This window comes from Temnothorax nylanderi, unplaced genomic scaffold (genome assembly GCF_030848795.1).
Source record: "Temnothorax nylanderi isolate EJ_2023f unplaced genomic scaffold, tnyl_v1.0 TNYL_tig0144_pilon, whole genome shotgun sequence".
Taxonomy (NCBI): Eukaryota; Metazoa; Arthropoda; class Insecta; order Hymenoptera; family Formicidae; genus Temnothorax; species Temnothorax nylanderi.
Window position 1 is genome coordinate 106,064 of NW_027249206.1, and position 23,668 is coordinate 129,731.

Here is a 23,668-nt window from a genome sequence, read left to right on the forward strand (position 1 = left end):
CGGCCGACGTCGCATATACGGCTCGAATAGAAATGCGCGCGAAGAAATTATAGTATGATTTATACTTAAAAAACAATCTATCTACGCAGTACGTAAAAGACAAAGGAAGAAATGACGTCATCGGGACGATGATCGACTCGATAACGCGTCGAACTTGTCGGAACATGTTCGTCGTAAACAACATTTTTCTAGAAAAAGGGGGTGTTATCGCGTAGACTAAACAATTTCACGTTATTTTTTTACGACGCAGTACGTTAAAAGACAAAGGAAGAAATGACGGATCGACGATGATCGACCGCATCAAAGCGATGATAAAAATTAAGGTAGGGATGGACATGCATGCAAAGAAATTACATCGTTCATTTAGGTGTAAAAAAAGCCTGTTTATTTAACTCTTCTTTTACATGATATATCTTACGTACTAAAAAACTAAAGCTGCGAGCTCACAATCGATGAGCTGATTCGTATTGAACGCATCGCTAGCGTATATTACATTCGACGCTTCCTTGGGATCCGTCACGGTGGACGCGATATCGGAGAACTGCGCAAACTTTGCATCGACCGTCGCAAGTATTCTGACCAAACGATCGAATCTCGCCTCGATGCACCGATCGAGATCGAACATACGACGCAACGTCGATTCGGTCATCATCAAGCGTACGTTTGCAGATTCAAGACGTATGAGTTTGACGTTATTAACCGACGTACAAACTCTCACCGTTAGCGGTCCAACATTTATAAAACTATGGACATCTTTGTAGTCGTTGCGAAAGAAATTCTGAATGTTTCGCCGTTGCTCGTAGAGTGCCTTCCACGTTTCGAGAGACAACAGCAGTTCCTTTCCTCGATGATCTCCAACGGCGATCTCCACGTAGCTCGGTGGGCCCACGTTGATACCAATTTCGAGGAATTTATATCCCGTAGCTGTCAGCGCGTATCGTCTGCCGAGTATACGTACCGCGCGACGGTCCCGCGAAATGCTGTATAAAAGAAATGAAATTAGTTTATTTTCGTAAGTAATACAATTTGCAAAGATATAAAAACTGGGAGAGGCTCTATTTTTTCTTAAAAGAAACTTACCTATTACATCTGGCCTCATACGTTTGAGTTTCAACGTCGTGAATCGGCACGTAATAATTCACGGCATTCGCGCGTTTTGCACCGTTGTTGCTGTTGCTGCTGCTGCTGCTGCATCCTTCAAAGGAGAACATTTTTCCTCTCGGCTCTCTGAGAAGTTGACCGTCAGTACAAGCGATCGCGACAAGACTGATCGTGTAAAATTAAGCTAGTATACGCAACAATTCCAAAAGTAATGATGTGGTGGGGGAAAGGGAGAGGGGGAATTAATGTTTATATATAGAACTGCGCAGTGGATTTTTTTTATTAGGAGAGGGGGAAGTAAAGCCTACTCTAACGGTGATGATGAGGGAGGGGGAGTAAGAAATAAAAACATTATAAAAAGTTATATATAATTTATTTTAAAAAAAAGATCGCAAGTTCTTATGGCGTCGCGCGCGACCACCAGTTAAATAGTTTTATTACATTTTGTAACGCGCAATTCTTTTCATGTTTTCCGCATCGCATAGTATTGGTGTCATCTAGTTTATTCAAAGATTCGATATCTTCGTAATGCGCATCCAGAGTCTCGACGATTAGGTTTTTTCGCGCATAATTCTCCAGCAGATCCACCAGCCATTCTCGTTTCTGACATCCCTTGACGTACACGAGAGTCGGCATCTCGTCGTCGTCGTCATCGTCTTCTTTCTCATCATCGTCTTCTTCTTCTACACCAAGCACGGCCGATGTAATCAGGCGTTTCACCATGCTGTACGGCACGTTTCCGTCTTCCCATCGTAATCCATGGTGATTGCGAATCAACCAGGTAGCGCACGATTTATCGGATTTTGTGAGGAGATTCCACGGCATGGGGTAATTAAAGATGTGATGCGACAGAACGCAGCCTTTTCTCAGCACCGCCACCTCCTTCACGACAAATTTCATCCCGACGAGGAATCCTTGCAGGTCCACGAATGTTGGTACGGACATGACGAGATTTCTTTATCTCTCTCTCGTCAATGCGTCAATCGAGAGGAATGACGCGCAACTCTGCAAACCGTCTCGCGACACTCTGATTTATACTTCCCCCTCCCTTGCCCCTCTCAATAATTGTATCGAAGACTGATGGAAAGAGAGAGAGAGAGAGAGAGAGAGAGAGAGAGAGAGAGAGAGAGAGAGAGAGAGAGAGAGAAAATATTCACGTCGACGTTGCCGCGAACGCTCAGACTATTTTGCGCACCACGTTCGTCAACGGGTTGTACTCAATCACGCGGTCGTGTATGATGAGACAGTAAGCGGAGGTATTCGGCGGTACGTTCTCCATGCAATCGAATTCTATTCTGACATCCACGGTGGCGTTTTTGACGGATTCGTTTTGGCGAGAGCAATCGATGATCACAAACGGGCCGTTACGTAGAAAAGTCGTAACGGTGAGACTCGGCTCGAGATATTCGTATCCGTAGTAGCCCTTGCAGAAACGCGCGTACATATCGTACAGAATCGCCCATCTGTGTTTACCAAAATCCAAATTCAAGTCGTCGTACGGATAAACTTCTGAGTTTAGATAGAGTTTTACGTTGGTCAAGTTGCAATCGTCGAATCGACTTGTGTCGGCGGACATGACGTTCTTCCGACCCGTCTGCAGAGCGAAGACGACGTATCGCGGTTTCTCGAGCTGAGTCGCGGTCTTAATGGCCCACGAGTGCTTGGTCGTGTTCTGCAACAGGGGATACTCGTACAGATCCCACGAACGGAAACCCATACTTAGATATCGTCCGTTTTCCAAGGTGCGCAACATCGACAGCTTGTTGATCTCGTTCAATACCACGTGAGGCATTCGCCATTGTATCTTATGTATTTTGATGGTGGGCTCCAACGCGAGACTTCCCACCAGGGAATTGTTGTCGTTGCGCGATCGTATCATGACCAATTCGTGACGAGCATTGATCACCACGCGTTTGTAATCCTCGCAAAATCCCAGTAACGTGTTGAGCGGTACGCAGAAATTGAAATATCCATTCGGGTTATTCTGTGGCTCCCAGCCAGCGTTTCTCAGGATCACGCTTCTGTCGGACGATACCGTAACGTAGTTCTTGAGCGTGCTGGTTATTCCTACGTTTCTGCAGCGATCAATCTCCATACCGTCGAGCTCGTATCGAATCTCGTCGAACATGAACGCAACGCAATTAGTCCCCAGTACCACGTTATCGACTTGGCCGGCTGCTCTGGTCACCATCAATGTTCCTTCGACGTAGAGAAAACTTTCGCACGGCAACGTATACAGATCCTGCTGTTGTATGGGTATTCGTATCTCGTCGCTATAGTCGAACGTTGTGTTGGCGTACGGGTTGTACGTGTGAGTCTCGATCTTGACGATGCGATCGTCGAAGACCGGCTCGCCTCCGATGTTGAGAATTTCAGTCATCGTTCAGATGTTTCGCACCGCGAATCCCAGAGATTGTAAAAATTTAACGTTCAACGCGTTGAGCTTCTTTCTCGTCGCTTGTTTAACACCGCCGAATGTCGACTTGACGATATCGTCGATCGGCGCAGCCGTAAAGATATTATTGTTGTTATCTGTCGCGTGCTCCGAGTCGTTCAACACTAGCATCTCATATGTCGCGCGCACACTCACGCTCACGCACACGGCTGCCGCGTTATCGCTCTCGCCGTCGTACGTGCAATCTGACGGTGATCTCTTCTCCGCGAAAATCGAGCAATCGTCCGTCTTGATCAGCGACGCGTATCGTTAGATCAGTAACGCTCCGCGCGATGATCGGCAGGTAAATGATCTGCGCCGGCGTTTCCGATATCTTATATCCCGGTGGTACGCTCGGTGAAAACTCGTGTATCGTATGAACGCGTTTGCCGTTGCTGTACGCACCCGCGGTCACGTTACACTCCACGCGGATAATGTTTACGTTGATAATATTAATCGGTGCGTCCGATTCATGCCACTGTCCCGGCTGCAATACACGCGTCGACGAGAATCCCAGTAGCGATCCGACGTTGTTTGGTTTGTTAAAGTTCACTCTGAAAGCGCACTTGATCTCGCTCTTCATCGTATTGTAATTTGCGCGAAGCACTATCGGGTACTCCGCGACCTCGTCTTCGTAGCCGTTCGCGCGAACGGTCTCCTCTCGCGCGATATTCGCGACCGACATACGATCGTCGTCGTCGTTGGAACGAACCACGCGTCGCGGACGTTTCCGTGAAATTTCACGTTTCAAAAACTCGTGTATGGCCCGTATCTCGTACGATCCCTCGGGAATCGTAATTTCCGTGTCATCCTCGTCGAAATAAAATTTATTATTCAAAGAATTCACGTTCGGAATCGTGTGATAAGTCTCAAAACACGTTAGACCGAGCTCGTAGTCACCGTCGCTCAGATCCACGGCGGGAAAATAGTGCTCCGCGAGGATGCTGCTCTTCCCGGTCAGCGTGAACGTTATAGACATGTCGACGAGAGCTGTTCGACGAACACTGAGTCTCCGCAAGGCGCGTCGTCAGGTTTTAAATTAGCGTCGATCGTCGTCGATCGTCCGGAGAAATTGCAAGCACAATTGTCCACAGATGCTCTGATCGTATCGCTGATAAGACGTGTGATTGTACTCGATCTTCGTCACGCTCGGTCCGAAATATCGCACCAGTTCTTTCGGTGGCCGAAGATTGCCGAAACTGTCGAAATATACGACTCGATCTCCCCTCTTGGCGTACGCTACCCAATGGGTGCCGGGGCCCGCTGCATCGTCCAAATTCACGATACCGCTCTCGTTTCGATGTACGCCATCGACGATCGGTAACGAATCACGCATGAAAACACCTCTGAAGAACGGTACGCGCATTCGCTTTGCCAATCGACTCAATTGTACGTTAGTCGTAATACCCGTGGGCATATTTAACGTCTTTTTGACGTTTTTTTTTTCTTTCTAATCTTCAACGCTACTCCTCGCCCGCGTTTGTGCGGGCCGAGATACAGTCCTTGTCCATATTTGTATGGAGCGAGATAAAGTCCGCGACCTTCCATGGCGCGATTGTGACGTTGCGTCTCTTCCAGCTGACGCCGCGCGGCTTTGCTAGCGTTCATCGCCGTAGTAATTCCGGCCGCTCCGCCGGCCAGAGAACCGAGAACTCCCAACAACGGTAGAATCGGCAATACGCCACCTCGTTTCGCTGTCGGAAGTATCCGTTTCTTCGTCGACCTTTTCCTCGTTCGTGTTTGTCGTGTTTTCAAACCCATTCCGAGCTTCGTCTTAGCCTTCATGGCCGCCCAGACGGCTGTAGCGGCAGCCCTCTCTCCGAGAGTCGAATCTCTCGCGATGACGCGTCCCAGCGCTCTCTCGGCGAGTATCTTGTCAGCCGCGTGTCTCTCGGTGAGCTCTTTGCTACGCGAATAGTCTATGTCGTGCTCGCGACACGCCGCGTCCAATGGATTTACACCCGGATCACCTCTAGCCAATCGTTCTTGCAAACGAGTACCCGGACCGCAAAACTGATAGCCGGGAATGTGCAATTCGAACGGAAGTGCACCAATCGCGCGATTAAACAGACCTCCACCTGTTTTTTTTGTTTTCATTGACATTCGCCGCATTCGGCGCTAAAATCGCGAATGTTCAAAGGTCTCGACAGCAGGACGAACATCTGTGCGACTGAGCGATTCGCGGTGCCGCGCATCTATAAATAGACGTTCAAACGAGAAAGTTCGATTCAGTCGTACAAAGCGTGAGGAAAAAAAATGAGATTTGTGCGACAACCGTGGGCGATTCGCGTGACGAATTGCGACGACAGATCACGACCGATGGAGGGCAACGCGGAGAAGCGCAGACACGGTACGATGCTGCCGACTACTATACGCGCGATCATTTGCGGTCCCTCGAATTGCGGTAAAACCAACGTTCTGATAAGTTTGCTGGAAAGTCCGCACGGTGTACGTTTCGAGAATGTGTACGTGTACTCGAAATCGCTGCGACAACCGAAATACCGATATCTGGAGAATTTATTGACATCGATCGACGAAATCGGCTACTACACCTTCTCCAATAACAGTGACGTCATTCCACCGAGCGACGCGTGCCCAAACTCGATATTCGTCTTCGACGACGTGGCGTGCGATAAGCAAGACACTGTGAGAGAGTATTTCTCAATGGGCAGGCACTCGAGCGTCGACTGCTTTTATCTCTGTCAGACGTACGCGAGAATACCTAAACATCTGATACGCGACAACGCGAATCTGCTGATCCTATTCAAACAGGATGGTACTAATTTGAAACACGTGTACAACGATCACGTAAATACCGACATGTCGTACGATGAATTTTGCTCGTTGTGCCACGATTGTTGGCAATGCAAGTACGGATTCGTAGTGATAGATAAGGACAGCGCGCTTTCGGACGGCCGATACAGAAAAGGGTTTAACGTGTTCGCGATACCGCAAAAGCGGTCAGTCGTCGCCGATACGTCGTCGAAGGTGAAACGTTAGCGTTACAGAGAGAGAGATCGACGCTCTGCTTTGTTTTTTTTCCCCCGCGATGGCTGCGATCGACGGGAGCGAGACGATTCGCGAACGCGAGAAGATCGTGAAAGATATTGCGAAAACGAGTAATTCGATTCGTAAGAAACTTCGCGCTTTGAAGACCGGTAAGATCGAGAAGGACATTGAGTTGGACACGCACTTTAAACCTCTCATCGGGCCGCTGAAAAAGATCGTCGACAACTCGAGCTTGACCGCGGTGAAGAAGGAGAAGCCGGAAAGCGTCGCTGGTGAGGAGGAGGAGGATGCTACACCGAAGATAAAGAGGGAACGATTAGACTCCTGGTCGGATCTCTCATCGTCGACACCGCGTAAATCTAATCAATCGAAACGCTCGATAGTACTACCGATAACCTCTACACCGATAACCTCTACACCGACGCGAACCGTGCAACGTACAAGTCCCGAATTTCTCGAAAACGAGTATGTTTTCGAAACCACGGACGACTCGATCGGGACGACCGTTCAAAAGCAGTTGCAAACGTCGAAGGGTCGAGAATTGTTTATAGAAACGTTGGAAGATCACTTGGGTCCACTGAGCCGAGTGTATATCTCGTCTGTTTTGGGCGCCGATCCAACGATAGACAACGTGTATGGCGTTTATCTCGGCAAGAATGAATTGATGCTCGGTAATAAACTTTTTGACGTGGACGCCGCGGATAACATTTATATCGGCGGCGTACGATACGCCGGTACACCCGGTATTTACGAGTTGATCTTCAAGACAATACCCGATGATAAACTCTACACGGAGGCCGATAGGGAAAAGTACAGGAGCATACTGTTGGCGACGAGTGCTCATAAATACAAGCACGATCCTCGCGAGCGAGTAAAGGGTAACAGGGGATACAAGTATCTATTTGTAATCTCACCGTTGATATCGACCGAATCCAAGACGAAAAAATCCGGAAAGGGCGTATTCGCGCCTCGCGCGATGACGCTAACCGACAATAAGATCGACTACGTGCACTGGGACGACCCCAACGAGCTGGTGGATCGTCTGCGATTGCTTGACGCATCGCGTCAAGCTGGCAACAATGCCCACGACAACGAGATCACGTCGATCATCGAGGAACTTCGCGAGGCTGGGCTTATTATAAATTAAACGGCGCGACAGCGATCCGTTCAATCGGTGTTGAAATGCCAATCAATAAATTTGGATTGTTCGAGCGGAGCGAAGACGCGACGAATGCCAATTCGTACCATCGGTGGAGCGGATTAGTGAGAAATTTCGTGCGCGACAACGCTCTGTGTCGCATCGCCACGGACTTTGACGCAAGGTCGTGCAAGATTCGTCGCGTAGCGCAACCTGAGACTGACGGTGACGCTGTTAACAAACTATACGTGGATCAGTGCGTTAAAAGTTTGCGAGATCAACGGAAAGAGTCAGACGAGAAGCTTACCGCGTTCGAGAAGGACGTGCGAGCGTTACAGACTGCGGTAAACACGCTTCGGCGTGCGAATATTGTTAGATTGGAAACGACTCGCGAACGACGATGAGTGACAAGAAACGGTTCAGCAGAAACGACTATCGAACGGCGACGAGTGAAGAGAGGCAACGGTTAATTAACGACGGCGACAAACAGCAACGAACGACTCGAGAACGGTTGTCGGACGGCTGTCTTACGGTTCAAGAACGGTTGTCGGACGGTTCAAGAACGGTTCAAAAACAGCTCAGAAACGATTACGAGCGGTTCAGAAACAGGTGCGAACTACGCGGTGACAGGAAAGGCTACAAACGGCTAAAGAACGTCGACGACGACGACGACGACGACGATGAATGATAAACAACGGTTAACTGACGACGACGAACGACAACGAACGATTCAGGAACGGTTGTCGGACGGCCGTCAAACGGTTCAGGAACGGCTCGAAATCGTATCTGAGCGGTTCAGAAACAGCGACGAACGACGCAGAAACATAAACAGAAACGGCTACGTACAGTTAAAGAACGACGAAGAACAACCAACGAAACGTTAACCGAACATGAGACCGTTAAAATCGACCGATGTGGATAAAAATATCGAAAAGCGACGGCTGGTGGACGAATTGCACGCACCGGCGAGAAGAAATTTTCCCCGCAGACACGTCATAGTGCGAGGATACGACGATCTGTGGCAGGCTGATATCGTCGAGATGCGTCCGTACTCGCGTTTCAACGGAGGCCACCACTACATACTCACCGTCATCGATGTGTTGAGCAAGTACGCGTGGGCCGTGCCGCTCAAGGGTAAAGGCGGCAGCGAGACAGCTGACGCTATCGCTGAGATAATTCGAGATAGCGGGAGGTGCCCTAGTAATCTACAAACCGACATGGGGAAGGAATTTTACAACACCGACGTGCAACGTCTCGTGAGAAAACACGGCATCAATCATTATTCCACGTATTCGGTGATGAAGGCATCGGTCGTCGAGCGATTCAATCGCACGTTAAAAAACAATATGTGGAAGATGTTTACGCTCAATGGAAATTACAAGTGGGTCGACGCCTTGCCGCGACTCGTGTCGGATTACAACGCGCGCAAGCATCGAACGATCGGCATGCGACCCGTCGACGTTACCCCCGCGATCGCCGAAAGACTCTTGGCTACGGTGTACAGCGCGATAAAGATCGCGGGCCCGGCAAAGTTCAAAACGGGCGACTCGGTACGCGTCAGCAAATACAAGACGATTTTCGAGAAGGGTTACACGCCGAATTGGACCACCGAGGTGTTTAAGATCGTTAAAGTGCAGCATACCAATCCCGTAACCTATCTACTCGAGGACTATCGTGGAAAATCCGTCGCTGGAGCGTTCTACGAGTATGAGTTGCATCGCGCGACGTATCCTGACGTGTATCTCGTGGAGAAAGTACTGCGCAGGAAGGGCGACGAGGTTTACGTGAAATGGCTGGGATTCGATGGATCGCACAACTCTTGGATACACAAGAATAATGTTATTTAATTCGTACAGATTGTATTTTTTTAAAACATATGAAAAAATAAACTATGTAAAAAATATTAAATACAAAATATCCAATATATAAAAAATATGTAACGACGTATGCAACATATAAAATGTTTGAAATACATATAAAATGTTTGAAATACATATACGATATCTTTATTAATATCCTTTCTAATATAATACGTTATCTACTATTGCGGGTTTCGTGTTCATCGTGGCGCTATAAACAAATATTTTTCTTGAAGAAGGGGGCTGTTATTGCGTATACGTATCTATTTCACACTATTTTTTTACGACGCAGTACGCGAGACAAAGGAAGAAATGCAAAACAAATAAAAAATGATCTTTCAAGATTCAGTTGGAGCGAGAGAGAGAGAGCAAAGGGTATATAACGAGGGATGCATCAAGCTACAGTAGTATGATTTGAGAGCTTAAACACCTCGGTGATACATCTGTGCATTGATTGAGACATTTAAAATCTGTGTGCAGCGATCGAAACAGTTAAAATCTGTGCGGAGCGATCGAAACAGTTAACAATCTATGGTGCAGCGATTCATCTGTGCAACAGTTCATCTGGTAAATTTGCAAATTATTATTTAAAATTATTGGAATGTGTTGTGGTATAATTTTTTGACATATTTTTTGTCAAAGGTTTTTGACAAAATCGCAGTATGGAGATGGTGGTGGAAGGCTTCGGTCTGAAGCTCACGCAAAAGGATCTTCACACGCTGGTCGATTTAAATTGGCTCAACGACGAAGTGATTAACTTTTATATGAATCTGCTGATCGCCAGAGGTACATCTTCGAACAAATATCCGAAAGTACATGCGATGAACACGTTCTTTTACCCAAAACTTCTGTCGAGCGGTCACTCGTCTCTGAAGCGATGGACCAAGAAGGTGGACATCTTTGCGCAGGATCTCATTATTATCCCAATACATTTGAACGTGCACTGGTGTATGTCAATAGTAGATTTCCGCGATAAAACAATTGTTTATTACGACAGTATGGGCAGTGATAATCCGAAATGTCTGGCTGCGCTAAAACTATATTTACAAGATGAGAGTCTTGACAAAAAGAAACAACCTTATGATATGAGTGATTGGACATTTTATTCCGCCAAGAATATTCCGCAACAGACGAACGGCAGCGATTGTGGTGTATTCTCTTGCATGTTCGCCGAATACGTCTGTGCAAGCAGGAAGATAACGTTCACGCACGATGACATGCCGTACTTTAGGAACAAAATGTTTAGGGAAGTAATAAATGGAAATATTATATAAAAAAATTTTTTATTGAATAAATGTTTATAATATAAAAAATATATGTGATTAATATTGTATAAAAATTTTTTTATTGAATAAATGTTTTATAATATAAAATATAAAATATATACGTGATTAATATTCCTTCCATTATACATATACGTACATACATATATACATACATACATTCATACTAGTACATTACATTACATTACATTACATTACATTACATTACATTACATTACATATTATATTACGTTACATACATATGTTGTGTTATACTACTACTACGTACATTACATACATATATTCATATGTATATACGTACATACATTTTATTACATATATTGCATACATTACATACATACATACATACATATTATACATACATACATATATATTATACATACATATATACATACATACATGAATCTTCACTGTTCCTTATCATATAAAGGTATGCGATAATGTCCCCAAGGCAATGTATCTGTCGAATCCGGCACGATATATCGCTTATCGTCGTAAGGACTCAGAGCGATTTTCGTCTCACTGATAGTGTACACTTCGTGCATTTTCGATCGTATGCACGACTGCGGTCGAGTCATTTCGATCTCATCGTTCAGACACCGCGTGTAGTCGTCGAACGTAATGGTGCGCGCGATAACGTTGCTTTTGACACCTTTAGCTTTTTTACAGTCTTTTTTGCCATCGACTCGCAAGGCATACATTTTCGCCCTAAGTCCAACGAATTCGGTCATGATCGCGCCGTTGTTTTCGTCCTTCATCAGGCCCGGCACTTTTTTATTCACGAGAGGTATACCGTAAGCGTTATCTACCGCGTAATCACTCGTGTCGAACCTGGCTATATCACGTTTCATCGTCTCGTACGCGTCGTCGCACTCGATATGATAAATCAAACTGTCCGTGTCGGTATACATGATTCTACACGAGTCGTGGTACAGGGGAGACATGTACTCGTGGTGAAATTCGTATAGGCATACCTTCGACAAGTCGAGGATGCACATGCCGACGTAGATCGGTTTGTCGAATTTCACCTCGAGTTTGCGCATTTCGACGGCTACCAGATTTTCCGAAAACACGCTCCTGCTGTGGAAATTCGGTCGCGCGATCATTGCCTCCGCGCCGTATCGTCCGTCCCACTTCGTCAGTAACTTTACATCGACGTGATTGCGTACATTCTCCATCGTTTTCCCGAAAACTGCGTTATTCATTAATTTATATAAATTTTTTTCGAACTCATTTTTGGCCTGTGTTCTAAATTCTGTATTGAGTTCGATGTAAGCGCGGAGCCACGCAGATTGAACGAATTGTAATACGCGATGTATTTTTGTGACGCGAAGACCGTGGCGCGTGCACTGCTGTAGATTGCGATAATGAATAACGTAACGCTCCTTATCGTTCACCGTGGCGAGAAGTTTGTCCTGTCGTTTGCCGGGCGGTTTATCGCGCGTTGGACAGAACGGTAGGTCAGTGTGCGCGTCGTGTTTATCCTGCGGATACTCTAGGTCGACCTCGAGAATATAGCCCGTAGGCGAATCCAAAGCGATCGCGTTATAGTCGAAATTCGACACGTCTTCGACCCATCGAAACTCCGCGTAGGGCAATGGTTGACACATCGCCCAGCCGTACAAGGTTATTTACATCGAAGTACATTAGATATGATGACGGTTTCGATGAATCGTACGACTGCATGTACTTATTGTTGGCCTGCGCGTATCTGCCGGAACATTGACTCAGGCCGCCGCGAATACCACGTTCGATAAACATAACCATGTCAATGTCGGTCAGCAGTTCGAAATTGACACACGTATGTTTCAACATGGCATCCCACGTAAAGCCTGGTAAAGTGTAGTAGTACGCGGGATCGAGTCCGTAACTCGCGACGCAGCTGTCGCGGAAATTTTCAAACACGTCGGCCAACAGCAAGACATCGGTTTTCAGGTATAGATCGCTGTATTCGCCCAGGGTTTGAACGGAGAATCGCTGCCATACGTTCGCGGCGTGCGCGTAATCGCTCTCGGATACGGTTTCACCGGTCAAGGAACTGTAAAATGAATCGCGCGGCGGTAAACACGTATCCTCCAGCTTTTCGACGCTGTCCACGTATTCGTATGGAAAGACACCTTTTCGCGTCAATAATTTGAAATCGTCGTCGGATAACGCGGAAAATTTGGAACGTATAATTTTTAATTTATCCTTGTCGAGGAAGGATGCCAATTTTGCGAGACTCGCGCTCAGAAATTTATACGAGTCGATAAATCTTAATTTTATGTCGCTGCGCGAATCTGATCTTTCCGCTGTGTCTTTCACATGCTTCGTGAATGAGATGTACTTTTCCTTTGTTATAGGCAGTACATCGATCGAGCCTTCGAACGCGGCAGCTATCTCCTTGATAATAAAGTGTGCGTCATAGCCCGACAGATTGTGGAATATTACTGGGATGAAGTGAGAATCCTTATAATTCAGATTGCACGTCGAGTGTGCTGGACCTCTGTAACGCCCGGTCAGGTGGCAATGATCGCGTACACGATTATCATCCGGCGCGAACGGTTTTTCGCAAATGTGACATTGCGCCGCACTGCGAAATGTCTCCCACTCGTCTCGCGTTAGGTCTACCATGCATACATTGTCTGACAAGATATTCTTTACGCGATGCGCCAATCCTTTGAGTTCCTCGACGAACCACGCGACGCAGTCATTATCGCGACGAAATCGATACGCTGATAACGTTTTGTCGTACGAGCACTGTACGTAGTATGCTATACTACATACCCGATGATGTTGATAGACGTATGACGCGTGTTCCGTCTCCGGTTGTGTCTTCTGCAGCACGCACTCCAGATCGGCATATACCACGAAGGGAAGTCGCTCTTTCCTGCTGTGGTTCTTGAAGCACAGCCACTTGTTGTCCTCGCTCGGTAGTCTGATGGCGCATTTGTTTACCTTTCGACATTCCACAGTGTGAGACTGCAACTTGTCGCTCGAACTAAAATAGTGAAGACATCTGCAAAAAAAGAAACACAAATATTATAAATTTTTTATATACAAAATATAAAATATTCTATATATTATTTAAAAAAAGTATAGACACTTACCGATCACAAATGTACTTTGTGTGTCTATGTTTGTTAATTTGTGAGCTCACGAGGCGGGATAGATGCTTAATCCACGCAAAATGTCCAACATTGTTGTCTCGTGGATCCTGCACATACAGCAGATTCACATGTTTGTCACTCGTGCGGTCGGTAAGCCGTATTGGAAGAACGGTTGACGTCTTCTGTCCCTCGATGGTATAGACATTGACGGATATATTGTTGAGCCGTTCGAACTTTTTAATTAGACTCAACGTCATTGGAAACTCAATGTCTCGTACATTCAATACCGTTGAATAATGCGGGTATGACGATTCCCGTTCTGAATGTCTTTCGGCTGGATGCAAGGCGGCTACCACTGACCACGCAAAACACGCATTGTCCATAGACAGTACATTGATTACCGCATTCTTCGTTTTAATGTCTTGAGGCAATTTCAAGTGACACCCCGCACGCAAAGGATTGTATCTGTTGACGTTCACCGTCAAATTGAGGATTCGCGTCAACGCCCACCCACTGTCGCGTTCCTGGAACTCCTCGAGTTTCGCTAATGTGGGCTCGATAACGTGCCGCTCGTACCACTCGCGCAAGTGCGATGTACGACAGAGTTCTTTGTTATTTGTATTAAAACTCTTATTGGCACGTTTATCACCCGCCACAAACTCCCCGTTGAACGCGGTGTTCACTTTGACACAGTTATGTTTTTTTATAATGTCTCGCACTCGCTTGCACACTACGCTGCAGGCGTCTTCCAAAAACTGCCGCGGTTCTACATGGTCTGTATTAATTACCGCACCGGTCATTATCCGCGATTCGAACGCGGCGTCGATTTCTCGCCATACGAGTTCTGTCGCGCGCGTGTCGCCACTGTTACCGGCATTCGCATAATCACCACCGCTACGGATAAATTGTCTTTCCAATCGCGTCTTCGCACCCTCGAGTCGCGCGATTCTGGCAACCAACTTTTGCCTCTGCCCGATTGAGAGCCGCGGACGTTTGGCACGACAACCTTCTTCGAGCTGCTCGACGAATTCCGTGCATTGCAGCGCCCATGTGAAATATTCACCCACGGTAGCGACTTGGTCGGACAGCTCCAACAGATCGCGTTCGGTTTGCTCGAATTGCTCCATGTTTGATCTATTTCGCACAAACTCAGTTCAAACTCGCTATCATCATTATTGTTCTTTCTCTTCGAGTTGTTCGCTCGAATCTTCATTCATTTCGCGCAATGCAGCTCGTGCTTGTAGAGTATTCAAGCGATAGTATTCCGACCATACGGCGTAATCACCTTCACTGTTCCTAGGTACTTCGAATTTAACTCTATCCCACCGATTCCAAAGTTTATCGCAAAACGCCTCTTCGTCTTCAGCGCTCATGTAACGGAATCTCTTTGGAATTTTCATCGCAACTCCACTCATATACCGTTCCGATCTATTACCGAAAGCTATTATTGTTCGTATCCACAGTTCTTCCCGCACACATGGATTTCCGATCGCCCTTCGCAGAGAGTACGTCGTCAGATTCCAGCGAGCGTCCTCCTTCATCTCCTGACTCCAGCAATTCCGCTCCCCCGCCATATCACCATATAAGTTCGGTGATGGAGTCGCTCTGTTTTGCAGCGAGTCATCGGAATCTGAATCGGACGCATACATAGTCATTTTATTCATTATTTCTTCCATTTCAATTGTCCCCGTTTACAATGTAAAGTGAAAAAAATCAAAAGTTTTACGTACATATAGTTTTGTTACAATCTTAAAAATTCTCTTGATCCATGTTTGATCTATTTCACACAAATATAAGCACCGTTTCTTCTTGTTCACTGTTATTAAAAAATGTTCACGTCGCGAAAAAGCTAATGTTTTTATTTTCGCTGACATTCGCCGCAATCCTTAATCATTGGAGCGGGACCGTCGATGTGCGTTTGCTGCCACGGTTGATTCCAGTGTTCGTCACAGCGACGATAGGTCTGAACCTCCAAATCCGCCTTTATATGCTCCGGAAGTTTGTCCCACACGTAGTAGACGTGATCGCCGCACATTTGCAATAGAACGGCTTTCGGCACGAATTGCAGCTGTTCGGCGCTAAAATCGCGAATGTCCGACGGTCTCGACAGCAGGACGAACATCTTTGCGACTGAGCGATAAAAGAATCTCTTTTACAGAGCACTTGCACATGATAATGTTTAACCATACAATAACGAAGAAACCGCGTTACTTTTCGATCGATCTATAGCTCTCAAATCTCACTACTGCGGCTCGACGTGCTTCATCCCTCGTTATATACCCTTTGCTATCTCTCTCGCTCCAACTGATTTTTGAAAGATCTTTTCCTTTGTCTCGCGTACTGCGTCGTAAAAAAATAGCGCGATAACACCCCCTTTTTCTAGAAAAATTTTGTTTGCGACGAACATGTTCCGACAGGTTCGACGCGTTATCGGGTTGATCATCATCCCGATGACGTCATTTCTTCCTTTGTCTTTTACGTACTGCGTAGATAGATTGTTTTTTAAGTATAAATCATACTATAATTTCTTCGCGCGCATTTCTATTCGAGCCGTATATGCGACGTCCGCCAAAACTCCGGCTGCTTGAATTTTACAATCAAATATCGCATATCATAACATAGAAGCGAGGCGTCGATGCTCCAGCGGACGTCTACGCTCGCAGGTGTAATGCGAGACGTATTGCTATCAGTTTTATACACCGCCCATTATATTTTTTTCTCTGGCGACTTCTCCGTTCTGCAACCGTCATTGAATTCAGTCGCATCGAGTCAGCGCAAAGTGGTTCACGTGTTTTTTACGAGTTTTTTTGTGTACGAACGCGTGTTCGGACGTGTTATGTGATTTTTTGTGATGTCTCCGCGCGAACCTTTTATACCTAAAGACATAGAAGATAGTGAAATTTTGGGGGGACCTGATGCTCCCCAATTTGAAGACGCTATAGAGACGTTTGAAGGCGCTCCTCCCGCGCCCCGGCTTCCGTCTTTCGGCACGATATCCGCGCCTGGCCGCGCGCGGGAAGACCTCTTCCGCCTGACGGGGGACCGATCTCTCCTCGTGGACGAGGCGCTGATTGTCTACGCGAACCGCGTAGCGAGTTTGTAGAGATTCATCGCCCTGCTAAGGTAGGATTTCCCGCGGCGTGTAAATATATGATTTGCTATCTACAATGCTGATAGAAGCTAGATACATACGCGGTGCGACCGCGGACCCTCGCGCGGACCCGCGGCGCGACGCCGACCCCCCCCCTCGCGGACCCGCGGCGCGGCGCGGACCCGCGGCGCGACGCCGACCCCCCCTCGCGGACCCGCGGCGCGGCGCGGCGCGGACCCGCGGCGCGGCGCGGACCCGCGGCGCGGCGCGGACCCCCCCCCCCCCGCGCGGCGCGGCACGGACCCGCGGCGCGGGTGAGTCATCCCGGTAAAACAGAGGTTATGCGTTATGCAAAAATTTATCCCGATGAGTCATCCCGGATATGAGTCATCCCGGTGAGTCATCCCGGATATGAGTCATCCCGGTGAGTCATACATGTGGTATGCCAAGGTCACCACCCCTCCCCCTCACCCCCTCGTAATCCGATACCCCCCCTCACCCTCACCCCCTCGTAATCCGAAACCCCCCCCTCTCCCTCACCCTCTCGTAATCCGATACCCCCCTCCCCCCTCACCCCCTCGTAATCCGATACCCCTGTGTAACCCGATACCCCGCCCCCTCCCCCTCCCCTCACCCCCCCGCGTAACCCGATACCCCCCCTCCCCTCACCCCCCCTCATTGCCCCCGGGGTGGAAGCGGCCGTCTATACCTACTGATGATGTTTAACCTTCAAGTAATGGTTAATCTTCAATTAATTGTTAATCCTTAAAAATGACGGTATAAACCCTAAAAATATGAACCCTCAAATGAAAGTAACACCCAAAGAGAATAAACCCCAGCCACTCTCCGGCGACGCGCGATAAGGGAACGCCGACGCGAACTCCGAGAGCAGATTGCTGACGCTTATTACCACGCGAAGATTTTAAATGCGCGAAACTCTATCTACGACCGGATGCCGTGATATCCACGATCTCGCGACCTCCAGGAGGCCGATCCTAGCAGCGCACGGATATGTCGTCGCGAGGCTCTTCGTGTCCGCCACCGACCGCCAACACCAATACGTTTCCGCCGCGTCCGGCGTATGTCGCGTCCGACGATTTGCACCACTGTCAACCCGAAAACCGCTACGCGTACATGATATCCGAGAACGGCAGGTCGGGGCGGGAGAAACGCGGCACTCGCGGCTTCACCGTGGCTGTTATTTACACACCAATTACTGTGGAGGGCAACCTCACCGGTCCTGCTGATTCCCGGGCGAAATCCGAAGTGTCGTCACAGGCGCCGGGGATGATCCATTCGTTCGGAATCCGGATCTTCAATAATACGCGAGAACTTTCTCGACCGAATTGTATTGCGAGACGTCTACTCGAGTCGACGGGCGAACCAGAAGAGATCGAGCGGTGATCCGCTCGATGTGAAATCGAAAGCGCGCCTTTCCCTGGGGGTTGCGCGGTAATCAGGCGTAGTGTCGCGACCAATCGGGGCTGAGCGCGTCGCGGATCACGCGCGCGCTGTCGCAGGTATCCTGCGGGGGTTCTTTACGCCCCCAGGCATCCTTGGCGCCGTAGATTTTTCCACCCGATGTTTAACGTGAGTAGGAATACTGTGTGCCTACGGCCCCGGGAGCTCCGAGAGGGGAGCGGGGCGGGGAGGGACTCGAGGGCGGCGAGCGCGTCGGGACATGTTGTTTATCAAATATTGATAAACATATCGTTGACAAGGGGTACCGCCGAGGGGGGGGGTAGGTGTCCACGTTCTTGACCGAGGAGGTCCGCGGGGGGGGAGGTGTCTGCGTTCTAGGCCGAGGGGGGGGGTAGGTGTCAGCGTTCTAGGGCGAGGGGTACCGCCTAGGGAGGGGGGTAGGTGTCCGCGTTCTAGGGCGAGGGGGTCCGCGGGGAAGGGGATTCGCGTTTTCGATGCGGGGTATTACTAACGGGCGCCGTTCGGCTGCTGGAATTTTATCGGCGACTATAAACAAAATAGCGAGTTAGACACTTGTCTCTGCAATGATCTCACCCTTGTCACAGTATATACAGTAGCGCAACTCCTCTGATTTCGTATTGGCCAAAACGGATTGCGCATGCGCGAAATAAAGCACTACCTCTGTCTCTTTTCTTCTCACTGTCTTTCCTTTTCTAACGGATTTAGAGGCACATTTAAATGCTAAGGCGTTAAAGTGCTATAGACAGCTATAGATTGACTTGATAAAAGTCGGAAAAAAATTGTGTGAAGTGTGTGATTGTAAAGTGTGTGATTGTGAAGAGATTTGTGAAGTGATTGTGAAGTGATTTGTGTATTGGAAGTATAGGAAGGAAAGTTAACCTGTATAAATTTTATACAGGTTTTCTTTTCTTTGAGAGCACTTTGATCTTAGCTTTGTTTCAGATTTCTTGCTACGAGAAGGAATTAGAAAATGGAAAAAACCATTAAAAACTTTAAAAAAGAAAGTCATTGGTGTGCAGTGACAGGATGTATGAGCACCATAAATGTGGAAAAACGACACTTCTTCCTTTTTCCAAAAGAACATGATAGGTACAAATACTATTTTAATAATTGTTTACATTATTATTTCATTATTTGCGTAATTTAATTAATTATTCTGACATATACAGATGGTTGGCATGGGTTCAAGCATGCAGAAGATTAGACTTAATATCGAAAGGCCCCGAGTATGCTCACCGCAATTGTCGATTGTGCCATGTACATTTTGAGGAAAATAAATATAAAATGGTCAAAAGTCGAGCTCGCCTTCATCCAGATGCTGTACCAACAAGATGTTTAGAGTTCACTAATAATAAGTAAGTCACTAATAATAATAAGTAAGTTTTCATTTATATTAGTTTTAATTACTCTTTATTTGGAAAAATCTAGTTTTGATACTTCAGAATATTTTTGATAGTAATATAAAATAATTAAAAATATATTATTTTACAGCAGTACTACAGCTTCTACAGTATCAACGGATGTAATAGTATCAATGGAAAATGAAAACAATAATGTGTAAGCTATTTTTGCATTTATTATAAAAATATTAGAAAAATTAAATTTAAATTAACACATAACTCAAATCAACTTTTTTCCAGAAGCACAATAATGGACAACGATGAGTGCTACGCTTTGAACATTGAACAACACATGTCAATGGACACTGTACAAGAAGAAACAACAAGGTGCGTCAAATAAAAAAAATATATATATATATAGGGAAAAAAGGCTCTTGTCCTAGGTCCTTCTCTCCGTCCACCATAAAAAGAATTTATAGTGAAGGGGATAAGAGGCTACAAGGGCCCGCAAGGATCCTGTAAAATTTCCGTCTGCTTCAGTCTGCTGGTAGCAATCAAATGCAGAAATACTCAAATTGATGAAGAATTTAAAATATCAAAAAATATAAGAAATATCTACAACTCTTTTTTCTATTTTTGAATTTATAATATTTTATAACATAGTTAACTTCAAAGAAGATGTATGAATGTATTCTTTTATATTTTTTCAATTATTTTAATGATGTGTATAAAATGGTCTACATGTCTGTTCCGGCATCGAAATTATTGTCCCGTAATCCGCACGAAACGTTCGTCGGAAGCATCGCCACAATTCGTTTATTTCGCAGATCATCGCGAACGCTCTCGAAACGAAACGCTTGGCTTAAACGAACACGTGATCGTCACCAGTATACACGGTGTTTATGTTTAATCGAAAGACATAAGAGGCACCGGTGCTTCGCCTTGTTTTGGACCACGTTAACGGTCGAAGATGTATTCGGTCGCTTCGATCGACTAACGGCCGACTGATTCGTCCTCCAGCTTTCGTTCGAGACGGTCGTGCGCAAATTTACTTGTAACGGACATCGAGTTTAACTGACGACGGATATTAAATGTTTTGATAATCAACTTTGAGTGAATTCATATGAGTGCCACTCCCGCCTGACTGTCGAGTCCTTATCCAAAGGCTGTACTAGCCGCTTGCCGACTTTTTGGAGCCGGGACAATGTCTACAATTAAGGTATTAGAAAAACGTGTCCAATTTAAAAATTAAAATACATTGATATATATATATATATAATTACTGTACAAAAAGAACATTATATTGTATACACACACACACATATATATGTATATAAAATCTAGTATATACCATTACAATCAACTATTATGATAGCTTTTTTATCTTATAATATTAAAGTCTTATTCTGAATTTTATTATTATAAATGTATTTTAATTTTTGAATTGAACACGTTTTTCTAATAAGTTAATTGTAGACATGTAGACCATTTTATACACATCATTAGAATAATTGAAAAAATATAAAAGAATTCATACATTTTCTTTGAAGTTAACTATATGTTATAAAATATAAATTCAAATATAGAAAAAAGAGTTGTAAATATATCTCTTAATTTTTTGATATGTTAAATTCTTCATCGATTTGAGTACTTCTGCACTTGGTTGCTACCAGCAGACTGAAGCAGACTGAAATTTTACAGAATCCTAGCGGGCCTTTGTGGCCTCTTATCCCCTCCACTATAAATTCTTTTTATGGTGGACGGAGAGAAGGACCTAGGACAAGAGCCTTTTTTCCTTAGAAAAGTTTTCTTATATGATGTACGAAATATGCACGTGTTGAGTTTGAAAACTAAAATCGATCGGTTTAGATATATGGAATGTGGATTACGCGCGTTGCTCTTCTAATAACATTGAATAATATCGATTTTACGTATTATTTCTATCTTCAAATATTTGATTAATTATTTGAAGTTATTTACAAGTGATTTTGTTCGACGTGAAATATAATTTCATGTTTAAGAATCGTCACAATTACCATACATTTTATATACAAATACTAAAACCAAAATTGTAATAGCTCATTTAACTCGATTTTTTTGTAGCAATACATGTTTCAACGTTGGAACGTTTGAGATGGATCTGGATGTACAGATTGCAACTCCATCAACAAGCAGAGAAGAAAATAACAGGTAATAATAAAAGATTAGTAATTATTTTCATAAACACTTACCAAAAACATATATATATAATAATTTTTTTCAATATTTGGAAAATATTTGAATATTGTAATAAAAATAACATTCTTTTAATTATACCTTTTGCAGTAACTTGCAATTACCTGAACCTGAACCTGAACGTGTAATGAATAATGATGCTGAAATTGCTGGACCGTAAGTTTTATTTATTTTACTTCAATCTATATATCTCTTTAGCCCGTATCAGACTACGGATTGGGATTGAGATTGAATTGAAATTTAATCAATCAGAACAGAGAAAACTGATCTCAAGTTTAGTAAACTTTGCTCTGATTGGTCAAATTTCAATCCAATCTCAATCCCAATCCGTAGTCTGATACGGGCTTTACTGTATTAATTTATCTGTTTTTGCAATCTGTAAGAAATGTAAATATTTTGTGTGCGCAGGAGCACATCTGGCACATGTACGAAGACCCAGCAAGCAAATATGTCTTCCGACAATTCTCCTCGAAAGACGAAACTGAGATTGAAGAATAAGAAGTTGAAAGCGCAAGTTAAAAGTCTGCGAGAAACGATTACGAAGACGGTTACGAAAAGGTAAAGTGCCTAACTAAAAAAAAAAAGCAGCAAATGCGGAGGATGCGGATCAGTTTGAGACTCTGCGTACATTAGGAAGTAAGTTATTACCTGTAAGGTTTGCGAGATTGTTGTCGGCACAAATTGACGCGCAAGTAAAACGTAGTCGTAGTAGAAGGTACGATCCTGAATTTAAAAAATTTGCATTATGTTTATATTTTTTAAGTCCGCGAAACTATAGAGAATTGAAGAAATCAATTCCATTACCCTCAATACGTTCTTTACAATTATTGACTCAAACGTGGAATATTGCACCTGGTTTAAATAATAAAATTTTTGATACTTTAGCATTAAAATTAAAGTCATTGCCTCCGATGGATAGACATTGTATTTTATGCGCAGATGAGATGAGTTTAAAATCTCATTTATTTTATAATGTATCGCAAGATGAAATTATTGGGTTTGAGGATAATGGAAAAGAAAAAACATCTGTACCTGCAAAAAGCGTTTTTGTTATAATGGCACGTAGCATTGCAGGAAATTGGAAACTTCCCTTATGTTATTGTTTTGTCGAAACTACATGTCGGAATCATGATTTAAAAAGAATAATATTTGAGACAATAATTAAATTAAGAATGAGTGGTGCAACAGTACATGCATTAGTAACGGATATGGGATCTAATTTTATCCATTTATCTCGCGAGCTAGGAATTTCGACAAAAAACTCAACCTTTTCAGTTGAGGAGGAAGAAGTACTTTACATTTTTGATACTCCTCATTTATTAAAAGCAACACGCAATAATCTCCTGAATCATGATTTTCAGTTTAATAATAAAATAGCATCATGGACTCACATTGTTCAATTTTATATGAAAGATAGTAAACAATGGATAAAATTGGCACCTAAATTAACGAAATGCCATATTGATCCCAATGGTTTTCAAAGAATGAAAGTGAAATTTGCTGTCCAAGTATTTAGCAATCGTTGCGCTGCAGGCATGTGTACACAAATGTCTCACGGTTTACTTCCAAGTGAAGCAGTTGGAACCATTGATTTGATAGACCATTTCGATAAATTATTTGATATTTTGAATTCTTTTACTGCAAGT

At 44.9% G+C, this 23,668-nt stretch overlaps 2 protein-coding genes and 1 long non-coding RNA gene across 10 annotated transcripts in view; 1 reads left to right on the top strand and 2 right to left on the bottom strand.

Moving 5' to 3' along the window:
* LOC139777305 (galectin-7) overlaps positions 1-23,668 on the bottom strand; it is a 275,279-nt gene that overhangs the window by 95,647 nt on the left and 155,964 nt on the right. For 2 of the 8 annotated variants that reach the window (XM_071714639.1, XM_071714640.1), the window contains one exon: positions 363-980. The exons of 5 other annotated variants lie outside the window; for them this stretch is intronic. In XM_071714639.1, coding sequence (XP_071570740.1) covers positions 422-980 — 559 coding nt within the window. In that variant the 3' untranslated portion in view covers positions 363-421. Of the gene's footprint in view, positions 1-362; positions 981-1,080; positions 1,212-23,668 lie in introns of those variants that run through there. One more of the 8 variants, XM_071714641.1, reaches the window with a different exon arrangement.
* LOC139777321 (uncharacterized) lies at positions 10,937-12,432 on the bottom strand. The gene has a single exon (XM_071714652.1). The coding sequence runs from the start codon at positions 12,027-12,029 to the stop codon at positions 11,232-11,234; it is 798 nt and encodes a 265-aa protein (XP_071570753.1). The 5' UTR covers positions 12,030-12,432; the 3' UTR covers positions 10,937-11,231.
* On the top strand, positions 18,931-20,228 carry LOC139777312 (uncharacterized). Its single transcript, XR_011719328.1, has 3 exons — positions 18,931-19,536; positions 19,617-19,802; positions 19,939-20,228. It is a non-coding gene; the product is annotated as an uncharacterized lncRNA (long non-coding RNA).